The sequence below is a fragment of the Cebus imitator genome, unplaced genomic scaffold, assembly GCF_001604975.1.
Source record: "Cebus imitator isolate Cc_AM_T3 unplaced genomic scaffold, Cebus_imitator-1.0 Scaffold690, whole genome shotgun sequence".
NCBI lineage: Eukaryota > Metazoa > Chordata > Mammalia > Primates > Cebidae > Cebus > Cebus imitator.
Window position 1 is genome coordinate 378,459 of NW_016108005.1, and position 11,339 is coordinate 389,797.

Genomic DNA, 11,339 nt, shown 5'->3' on the forward strand with positions numbered 1-11,339 from the left:
AGACTATGGTTTTTCTTTAATCCCACTCCCAGAGATGACGTCATTCAGCAGTTGGGTATGTGTGCCCCCAAGGTTTTTCTTGTCACAAAATGGACTTACTGGGGTGGATAGGCTCCGACTGGGCCTTCCTTACTGTTCATTGAGGGTGAACTGCGGGGTGAGGCTGCTGTGGCTGCCTCTGCAGGGCTCAGGCATGTGCCACCAGTAGCCTGAGAAGCTGGAGCTTCTCTGCCGTTCCAGCCCCTAGCACCTGCCTGGGCCCTGGGCCTACCTCTGTGTTGGGGACATGACTTTCTGGCTTTTTTGTGGCAGGGACTGGGAGGGAAGGAAAGCAGAGCAGGTGGGTGTTGATTTCCATAAACAGGGCCGTGTGTCTACTCTAACAGAGGGCCTGGGAAGGTAACCCCGAGGCTTTGTGTTCCTTCCTGCAGACCTTCTGGGTTCCCCAGAGAGCTGGCCCTCCCTCCAGCTGCTGGGGTTCCTGCCCTTCCCAGCTGGGGCCAGTCTACCTACTGGGAGAATTCCAGAGCTGAGGGATCCTCACTGGAGAGATTTCTTTGCTCCCTTTCCTGCCCCTCCCTGCAGACCCCTGAAAGCTCTGTCCCAGGGAGGGGCCGGGTCAGAGCCTTAAGTGAATGCCAAGCTGGCCCTGATAGCCCAGGCCTGCTGCCCCATTGCCCCAGATCCTGGGTGTCCTAGGAGCCAGCGTTCTGGGTGGGCAGTAGGCCAGGGCTGGGCGTGCTAGCCTTGGGGCTGATAGGCATGCTGCCTGGGCCTGCTGCCAGGGTCTGCTGGGTGCCAGGCAGCATCCTCATCGCAGCCTGCAGTCAGCTGCTACCAGGGCTGGGCACGAACACTCGGGCCAATGCCCAGAGCCATGTTTCTAATTACCTGGCACTCCCCAGGTGGGGCCCTCCAGGGTAGGCACTTGCTGTTTCATGCCCAGTGGTAAGCTGGTAGGGCAGAGGTTTGTGGCTGAGAAGGAAAGAGCAGTGCTTAGTAGGAGTGGTGTGGATGGCAGGCTTGTGGCATTGTGCTTGCTGTGAACTTTCTGCAGGTGGCTCTGACACACACTACCTCAAATGGAGGGTGCAGGGAGGAGCCCTGCCCTGTCCTGTGTCATGGCTGACCCAGCCTGGGGCCATCCTTCCTTGGTGGGGAGACCTGGTCCTAGCCTGTGCTGAAGTGCCTGTCAGGACCAGGCAGTGGGCACTGGCGAGGGTGTTCCCACCCTCACTCAGGTGCCCCCCAGTCTTATTCTCCACCCATTCTCTGCGTGGCATCCAGTAGCTGGCCTCACCTCTGGCAAGGTCAGGTGACCCCTTGTTGCAAAGTTTGGCAGGTGCTCTGCCCAGCAGTGCTCTGGTTGACCAAGGTCGTGAGGGGCAGTGGTTGGGGAGCAGATGAGGTGGTATAGGGCTGGATGGTGGTGTTTGATTATCTCCAGTGTGCCACCCAGAGTCTCTATCCAGTTTTTTGACTGCTCCCACCAGTGTTTCAGTGGCTCCTGCTCCCCTGCCCCCACTGCCCAAGACTGGCCTCGGCCCAGTTAGCTCACTGGGCCCAACCCTTGCTAACTGTGGACGTTCTTGGGCTTCCTGCCAACAGAGCTGATTCTGCTGCCCTCTGGGCCTTTGGTGGGGTCCTGGACCAGCCATTCACCCCTCCCCTCACACCCCCCACCCAGAGGGGAGCTGCCTAGGGGCTGGAGAGACAGCTGGTCCGCCGCAGCCTAGGCCTCCCAGCTCTGTGCCGGCACCCCGGGTCTGGTCACATTCCTGAGGGACCTGCTGAGCCTCCCTGGCCCTGGGGGTGGAGTGGGGGAAGGGCAGGCAGGGATGGGCTGCTGCACGCCCCCTCCACGACCCTGGCTCCATTCCGTGGGGGCCCAGGCTGGCAGGTGTGGGGTACAAGGACCCACCACCTCAGGATCCCCCCTCCCGTAGGACCTAGAGCCCTGGGGGTGGGAGGGAGCCCGCCCGCCCTCTCCTGGCAGCAGCTGCCCAAGGCTTTGGCGGGCCATTATTGAAAGTCCAGGCCTGCAGCTTGGGCGAGCCCTTAGGCAGCGAAACCTCCAGAGAGGGAAGGCCATGTGGTCTGCTGGGGGGGCTGGGCCCTCTGGGCAGGGAGGAGTTGAGAGCAGATCGGGAAGGGAAGGAGCAGGGGAGCCAGAAGCGGTTGAGACTGGTTCTTATAAATAGCCCTTGCACAAGTGGCTCCAATTTTGACCTTTTGTTATGTAAATGTGGCCAGGCTGGGAAGGGCCTTGCCCAGGCCTCCTGCCACCACACCCGCAGGCCAGGAATTGTGTCTGCCACCAGGGCCCCCTGGCCTAGGTGGCCCCTGCGGTGTGTCCTTAATCTGTGTGTGTTAGTGGGGGGAGGTATCACACCCTCTGAACTCCCTAGACCTGTTCCCCTCGTACTTACTCTTCCTGGCCATCAGATCCAACTGCCAGGCTCTCCTACCACTGTCTCCTGCTGGGCTGCCCCTGGTGCCCCAGCCAGAGGCCTCGGGTGTTTCCCTTCATTGCCCTTCCCTCCCTTCCTTGCTGATGGCTGTCCAGGTGACCGTGTCCGTCTTCTCTTCCCCAGGTGACCAGGCATTGATGCACCCCCAGGAAGGCCACGCGCTCAGGAGGCCCCTCCCCGCTGGCTGCTGCTCACATGGTGTCTGGGCCCCAGGCACTCCGGTGAGGCGCAGGGGAGGGAGGACCACTACTGGCCCCTGCTCCCAGAGCTTTCTAGGTGGTGCACAGCCCCATAGCTCTCAGCCTCTCTCCCTCTCTGACCCATGGTCCTTTGTGTCCACACAGCACTGGGCAGTGTGGAGAGAGCCTAGGAGCCACTGCCCTCTGCCAGTCCCTTCGCCAGTCTTGGGGTAGGTGTCTGGGCACTGGCAGAACTGGCACGGACATTTTCTGGGGGCTGGGTTACTGGGGCCCAGTGTGGAAGCCACACCGTGGGCTCTTTGTCCCTGTGTGGTGGGTTGAGGGGGCAGGGAGTGGAAGAGGATTGGTTCATGAAGTCAGCAGCCCGTGAGCACCCTCCTTAGCTGCTGTGGGCTGGACTGCTAGGCACAGCCACTGGCAGGTGCTTGCTGCCTCTTGCCATTAGGCTCTGAGTACCAGCAGCGTCTCAGGCAGTGTTGCACCCTCGTGTTCACATTGAGCTCTGGCACCTTTGAATGTTAGGGTTTCCCTTTGTCTTTGCAAACAAGGGCAGGCATGGGACTGGGGAGAGTTTCTGTCATGGGAAGATTGGGTAGGATGGGACCCTCTTCCAGGGCTCTGTTCAGGAGGCAGGGCTGGACACTCTGCAAGGGGCAGTAGATCCCAGGGGGTGACAGGCTCAGAGCAGTTCAGCTGTTGAGAGACTGGACCCTGAACTGTGTGTGAGGTTTAGAGTTGCCTGTGGGCCCTGTTGCTCAGTTGTCCCGCAGCTATGAGTCAGTGAGGAAAGTTCCTGTCTCTGCTAGCCTCCTGCCCTATGGAAGCCTGTGGGCCTGTCTGGGGCATAGGTGGCCACCTGGACACTGGCATGCGTTCCCCAGCACCCTCCTCTGCCGATCCATTCTCTGAGGGGTCTGGTAGGGGTAAGAGGATGGAGCTGTCGGTGCTGTGAGGAGTTGTGCTTAGGGCTGAGGACAGCTTTGAGTCATTCAAAACATTTTAGTCATTCTGTGCACTGCCGGCCACGTCCTTGCCTCTTTCCTTGGAGGGACATTTCCCTCCTCCCCTAGGGTCCATCTGGTGCCCGCTGTGTACTTGTGTGCCCTGCCCCTGCACCCCCATTGTGGCGTGCCTGGTCCTTGGCAGAGGAGGGTGCTCAGTGGGGTTGGAAGCATGGTTAGGAGCACCCGCTCTCGGAAACCCATGTCTCGCTGCTGCACAAGCAGAAACATACCTGGGCTGGCAGGGTTCCTGCAGAGACCAGCAGTGCCGGTATGTTTCTTACTTACTGACCTCAGCACCTGTGCCCGTCTGTGTGGCAGAGGCCAGCTGGCCACCTTTCCTAGGCCCAGATGGCACTGCCCTTCCTAGCGAGGACGGTGGGTTCAGGTGGTGCCAGGTGCTTGGCCCAGGCTACCTTTCCTCCTTGGCACCTGGAAGCTCAGGTTGGGGCAGCGCTGGCGCCCGCCCAGGAGTCCAAGGTGGCCCTGGTGAGGCTGAGGGCCTTGGGGAGAGGCGGGGCTGCAGGCCAACTGCAGCATCTGGGAGGCAAGCAACATGACTTCTGGTGAAACCTGGGTGGCCTCGTGTGGCTTGGGAGGCGCAACCACAGAGTCGAGGCTGCATACCAAAGGCCGCTGGCAGTTTGATTTGGGCCCTGCTGTGTTTCAGAAGGAACCACCATTTAGTTTTGGGGGATTTCAGCATCCCCATGGGCCTGGTTTTGTCAGCTTTCAAGATAGGCCCCTCTCAGGGAGGCCTCTGCATCCTGAAGTGTAAAAACACTTGCTCTTTTTTTTTTGATCCCTTTCTGTCCCTGAGGGTATGTGATGGACTTCATATAGTATAGAGACAGTAGCCTAGGCTGTGAAACTAAATGCAAATCCCAGTTTCTCTGTTTGTTGCCTCATTGCCTCCACCTCATTTTCTCATCAGTGCAAATGGGACAGGAGCCTCTGTCCCTTCTGAGGCAGTTTGAGTTCTCAGTGAGGTGACACATATACCGGCATGCAATGGGCAGTGTGAGCTCATGTGCCATGTACTGTGCCCCAGGGGCTGCAGCCCTGTGTGGGGTCAGTGCTGAGGTCCTTTGAGTGCCTTATTGAGCTCCACCCTGTCCCAGAGCCCTTGTTCGAGTGTCCCACTTATCTGATGCGTGCATGCCTGTTCTTGCCCACAGGTGGTACGCGTGGGCAGGGCGAGGGGACATGGGGCCCGACATGGAGCTGCCCAGCCACTCGAAGCAGCTCCTGCTGCAGCTGAATCAGCAGAGGACCAAGGGCTTCCTGTGTGATGTCATCATCATGGTGGAGAACTCCATCTTCCGGGCTCACAAGAATGTCCTGGCCGCCAGCAGCATCTACTTCAAGTCCCTGGTCCTGCACGACAACCTCATCAACCTGGACACAGACATGGTCAGCTCCACGGTGTTCCAGCAGATCCTGGACTTCATCTACACAGGCAAGCTGCTGCCCAGTGACCAGCCAGCTGAGCCCAACTTTAGCACCCTTCTCACTGCCGCCAGCTACCTCCAGCTGCCCGAGTTGGCAGCCCTCTGCCGTCGCAAACTCAAGAGAGCCGGCAAGCCCTTTGGCTCTGGGAGGGCAGGGGCCACCGGCATGGGGCGGCCCCCCCGCAGCCAGCGGCTGTCCACGGCCTCTGTCATCCAGGCTCGTTATCAGGGGCTTGTGGATGGGCGTAAGGGGGCCCACGCCCCCCAGGAGCTCCCCCAAGCCAAAGGCTCAGACGATGAGCTCTTTCTTGGTGGTTCTAACCAGGAAAGTGTGCAAGGTTTGGGCCGGGCCATCTGCCCAGCTGGTGGAGAGACAGGCCTCGGGGGCTGCAGCAGCAGCACCAATGGGAGCAGTGGGGGCTGTGAGCAGGAGCTGGGCTTGGACTTGTCCAAGAAAAGCCCACCCCTGCCCCCTGCCACCCCCGGTCCCCACCTCACTCCCGATGACCCAGCCCAGCTGAGCGACAGCCAACACGGCTCGCCCCCTTCGGCCTCTGCCCCTCCTGTTGCCAACAGTGCCTCTTACTCTGAGCTGGGGGGCACCCCCGATGAGCCCATGGATCTGGAGGGAGCTGAGGACAACCACCTGAGCCTGCTGGAGGTGCCTGGCGGGCAGCCTCGGAAGAGCCTCCGACACTCCACTCGGAAGAAGGAGTGGGGCAAGAAGGAACCTGTGGCTGGCTCCCCTTTTGAGCGGAGAGAAGTGGGACCCAAGGGTCCCTGCCCGGGAGAGGAGGGCGAGGGGGTTGGGGACAGGGTTCCCAATGGCATCCTGGCTGGTGGGGCTGGCCCTAGTGGGCCCTATGGAGAGCCCCCCTACTCCTGCAAGGAGGAGGAGGAGAATGGCAAGGACGCAAGTGAAGATAGCGCGCAGAGTGGGAGTGAGGGGGGCAGTGGCCATGCCAGCGCCCACTACGTGTACCGGCAGGAAGGCTACGAGACGGTGTCCTATGGGGACAACCTGTATGTGTGCATCCCCTGCGCCAAGGGCTTCCCCAGCTCCGAGCAGCTCAACGCGCACGTGGAGACGCACACAGAGGAAGAGCTGTTCATCAAGGAAGAGGGGGCCTATGAGACAGGCAGTGGGGGCGCCGAGGAGGAGGCCGAGGACCTGTCGGCGCCCAGCGCGGCTTATGCAGCTGAGCCCCGGCCCTTCAAGTGTTCGGTCTGCGAGAAGACCTACAAGGACCCGGCCACTCTGCGACAGCACGAGAAGACGCACTGGCTGACGCGGCCCTTCCCCTGCAACATCTGCGGCAAGATGTTCACGCAGCGTGGCACCATGACGCGTCACATGCGGAGCCACCTGGGCCTGAAGCCCTTTGCCTGCGATGAGTGTGGCATGCGCTTCACCCGCCAGTACCGCCTCACTGAGCACATGCGTGTGCACTCAGGTGAGAAGCCCTATGAGTGCCAGCTGTGCGGGGGCAAGTTCACCCAGCAGCGCAACCTCATCAGCCACCTGCGAATGCACACTTCCCCCTCCTAGAAGCCAAAGACCCGCGGGCGCCCTCTGCCACCTTGCTCCCCGGGAACCCATGGAAGGAGAAACGTGGTGGTGCAGCGGCAGGGGCAAGACCCTGGGTCCAGTGGAGGCTCCGGGTGGCCCCTCTGGCCCCCGCTTGCCCACACCCAGAGCTTTAATCGACAGTCTGTACCAAGCAGAGCCGACAGGAGGGAAGCCAGGGGTCCCAGCCCGTCTACCTCCCCATCTCACCCAGGTCCCCAGCTCCCCGCGGGGACCACCGCAGGGCCTGTGGGCTGGGTCACGTGGGTCTCGCTGGGACCTGGTCCCTTTGCTGCAGGCGACTTGGAGAAAGGGGGCAGTGGGGGCCTCCATGCTGGTGATGGCCAAGGTGTTGTTGGGAGCAGGCCCCACCCCGTTAGCCGCGTCTGTGTGTGTGCACGTGTGCTTGTGTCTGTGTGGGCATGTACGGCCCTGGTTCTGCAGGGAACAGGTGCTGGGGGTGCAGATCCCTCCCTCCTTGAGCCAGGGTGGCACTGCTCACTGGCGCTGGGACAGTCAGGGTGACCCCACCGCCTACCTCTCTACAACTAAAGAGCCCTCTGGGCCTGTGTTGCTGTTATTCCTACTGATCTGTTCCTCTATTTTTCTTTTTTCTTTTTGTTTTTTAAACCAAAACAAACAATAGCTTATTTTCTTCCCAGCCCCTCTGGGGCTGAGCCTGGGTCTGAAGACTGAATGTAACAGGGGCCACTGGCCCTCCTGCGCGTCCCTGGCTCTGACGCTGCAGGGGTGTCAGCGTGCCACCGCTCCAGGCCTCAGAAGCCCTTCTTTCCCAAAGGCTTCCCTGGTCCCTGAGCCCTGCCTCGGCTGCCTCAGGAGAGTGCTTTTCCTGTAGTTTCCAAGGATTATTCTTTGTTTAGAGGTACTTGTTTTTTATTAAGAGAAAAACCAGTGTAACGTTTATGTGACTGAACTGGAAGGTCTGGGGTTCCGGGGGGTGGGGGGAGGCTGGACTCGATGCCGGGGCCATTGGTACTCTCGTTTTCATTTGTGTGTGCGCGCGTGTGCCTGTGTGTCTGTGTGTGGTGTGTGCCGTACGCGTGGGCAGACGTTTCGCTTTCCCTCCTTCCTCACTGAACAAGGTGGAGACTTGTGACTTGTTGCTACCTCTTGAATTCATGACAACAATATGTTGGTGACTGGCATGGAAGCCCTTGGCATCCCTGCTTTCTCCTCCTAACAACCAGGAAGTCGGTGCAGGAGTCACAGGGCTCCGAGTGGCCCAGTGACTGGGCCCTGCAGCTCACCTGTGTTTCCCCTTTGGGCCTTGGGCCACATCCACCCCCAGGGGACCCTGGCACCCTGGGCACATGAACCTGTTTCTGGTGTGGGTGAGGTGTGAGGCCCCAACGTGGAGCCAGGCACTGGGTGCTGACAGGGGAACCATGAGGAGGGTGGCAGGTCTTTGCAGCTCCTGGCCAGGCTGAGGCGGAGGTGAGCCCTCTTCGTCCTGCCACCTCCTCCCTCCATTCCTGCAAGAGTTGAGCTTGTAAGAGCTGACCTTAGGACCCCCCCCAGAGAACAGGGATTGTACTTCTCTGAGCAGACACTGTCTAGGGCTCCTCAACCAGCCTCAGACACTTCCATGAGCCCCATAGTGGGCTCTCAAGGCCACAGCACAGTCCCACTGTCTTCGGCCAACTGGAGCAGTGGGGCTGGGCCTGCAGGCTTCATCTCGCTTCACGACTTCCCCTTTTTTTTCCTCTCTCTCTCCTCTATTTTAAGTTTAGACCAAAAAAATTCCAGAGTCATCCCCTACCCCCCACCCCTCCAGAGACCCTCCAACTGAAAACAGAGCCTGAGTTCAGGGACCCGAGTGGTGAGCAGTGTGTTTTGGGGGTGAGGGAGCTTGGGCGGATGAGGCTTCTGGCTGAGCCCTCCCTGTGGCGATCCCAGCCTGAGAAGGGCCCTCTTCCCTCCTGGTGGGAAGCAGAGAAGTGGACCCAGGGTCTTAGATTCCAGCAAGTCAGGCTGGGGACCTTGAGGGGAGGAGACTCCTGGACTCCGCCCCTCCTCAGTGAGGGGGCTCCCCTTGTTGTCCTGACCCCACCCCACCCTGTCAGCACTTAAGCCACACGACACAAAGTCTGTACCGCACGGGAACTGCACGCGCCCGGGGCCATGTGCGTGGCCTCTGGGGCTGTGGGCAGCTGCATCTGTGACGTGACTCATGAAAGTAGGTGATTCCTTTGCAGAACTTCAGGGACTGGGAGCAGAGGCCCCTCACTCAACTACGTTTGTGCGACATAGTATTGTACCCACCTTAGTATTGTATGGAGCCTTTTCTGTATTTTAATGAGAAAGCAGAACACTAGTTTCCTATTTAAGACTTTAAGGGTTTGTGGGGCGGGGCGGGATTAACACAACATTTGGCTTTGTTTTCTTTTTCCTTTGATTTCCACGTTGGGTGTGTGCGAGTGTGTGTGTGTGTGATGTTAAGAGCCTCACAAAGAAACTGGGTTATTGGAGGCCAAGGTGGCTTACAGCTCTCTGCGCTTGTCACTTAATTCCTAAATGTTTCGGAGAAACAGGAAACAGAAAACAGCAGATACCATGTAGGAAAGAGGATAAACAAAGAAAAAAGAAAAAAAGATAAGCTCATACCCAAATTCACAAAGCCTATTTTTTAAACCAAAGCACATTTTGAATGAGTATGGAACCTCCATGGGCTCAGACAAAAGTTACTAATATATTTATCTCATTGTTTACATAAGCTCTTACAGTTTCAGACCTCAGCAGCTGTAAGGCCAGTCCAGGGAACCCTCGCCTGCTGCTGGAAGCCCTTCTCAGTTGGCCCTGGAGTGGTTCACGGGCAGAGCGGGGCAGCCCTGGGGCTGGGGAAGGGACTGGAAACCTCCCTGGATTCACCTGAGCCCTCCTCCCCATTCTCAGGGCCCCTCCAAGCCCAGCTGGCACCAAAGAGCTTGGGCCAGTGCTGACCAGCCCCCAAGGCCCTCTGACCTGGACCATGCTGGTCCTGACCAGCTGGCCTATGTGGGGGTGGCCATCAGCTCTGGCCACAGGACCCGAGACTGGGCTTGAGTCCCCCTGCTACTCTGCCCATGACCCTCGGGGATGGGTTGATGTGAGGGTCCCACTCAAGCCAAAAAGCCGGGACCTTTGCACAGCCCAGGCAACTCTGGTGGGTCCCCATTCGTGGCGACCCCCTAACCCCACCCGAAGCAGCAGAAAGGGCTGACTGGGCCTGGTCCTTACCAACATAGACGGTGCAAACACTCTTAACAGTGTTGTTTTTGTATCAATATGTTCGTGCAGTGATGAATGTATTTATTTCTCAGACTTGGGGCGAGTGAGCAGGTGGCAGGTCAGGCTCCGCCACTGCACACTCCCGCCGGACCGAGCCCCAGCAAGGGCTCCTCCAGGAAAGAAAAAAAAAAAAAAAAAAAAAAAAAAAAAAAAAAGGAAAAGATGAACCTTTAAGCAAATAATCTCAGAGACTCGCAGCATAGCCATACACCTCAGCCTGTGAAATGAACAATCCGGACCCTCCCCGACCTTCCCCACCTCACGCAGCTGCGTGTGTTTCCCGTTCGTCACCACTCGGGGGTGCCGGGCCGCCCACCCACTCCCCCAACCTGTCAGTATTCACTGGACCTCGGGCGCCATGCAGGAGTGCGATCTGAGCTGGGTCACTGGGCAGGCCAATCCCCTGCCCTCCTTCCCGGCCATCCTGAGTTGGGGTGAGGCCTGGGCAGCTGGAGGGCAGGGCTCGGGGAGCAGGAGGCTGCATCCGTCCACCCCCAGGTGTGGGGGACAAAAGCCAAAGGCGAGGCCTTAGAGCAGACAAGGGCTCTCAGCCCTGCCATGCCCGCTGAAGGGACCAAGGTCCTCCTGTTTCCCAGAACCCCATTGGGGCAGATGTTACTGAACCTGTGAATCAGATGCCAGGGGTGAGGGGCTGGGGAGGGACCTAACCTGACCCTGTCTGACATTCCACGCCGGGGTGGGCATGAGCTGTGGGAACTGAGGCTGCCCAGGACCCCCTTCCTAGGATGCCCCAGCTTCAGTCACCCCACTTTAACTTTCTACAAGGACCCCCTCCCCTTACCTCACCTTGCTATTTATTGCTGTAATTTATTGACCTCAAAAATGCTGCATAACAGACCTCACTGGGGCAGGGAGGATCCCCAGGGCTCCCCCCCTCCACTTGGCGGGCCCTGTGGGGCCAGGTGCTGAGGGGAGCCTCTCTACCCCACCCATCACTAGTTTCCCTCCGCCCCCACCCTGGGGGCCCCAGGTTGGGCACTGGCTCATTACTTACAAATACCTCGAATGGGGAGGGGGGAGGGATGGGGTTATAAGTGTTTTGTTTAATTGGAACTGGAAGAGGGATCATGTTCTATTTTATGCCCTTCCCAGAAAGGGGGAGGGACACCAGGATCGCACTCCTGTACTGGCCACCGCCGCTGTCACTCGTCACATTGAGTTCACATCCCTTGAGAGTTTGTATAAATTCAGGTCAGCGCTGCAGCTATGCAGCCGCCCAGTGTCATAGAAAAGCAATTCACCAACGACTGATCTCTCCATTCAGAAGTGTGCAGTCTTAATGTACAGCGATGAGAAACTGTTATTTTATGATCTTTTCATTAAAAGCTTGATTGAAAACT

The 11,339-nt window shown here is 58.8% G+C and overlaps 1 protein-coding gene across 2 annotated transcripts in view; it reads left to right on the forward strand.

Moving 5' to 3' along the window:
* Positions 1-11,339, forward strand: part of HIC2 (HIC ZBTB transcriptional repressor 2) — a 31,825-nt gene extending 20,486 nt beyond the window's left edge. For both annotated transcript variants that reach the window (XM_017518632.1, XM_037734940.1), the window contains exons 2-3: positions 2,595-2,692; positions 4,851-11,339. In XM_017518632.1, coding sequence (XP_017374121.1) covers positions 2,667-2,692; positions 4,851-6,672 — 1,848 coding nt within the window. In that variant the 5' untranslated portion in view covers positions 2,595-2,666 and the 3' untranslated portion in view covers positions 6,673-11,339. The remainder of the gene's footprint in view (positions 1-2,594; positions 2,693-4,850) is intronic.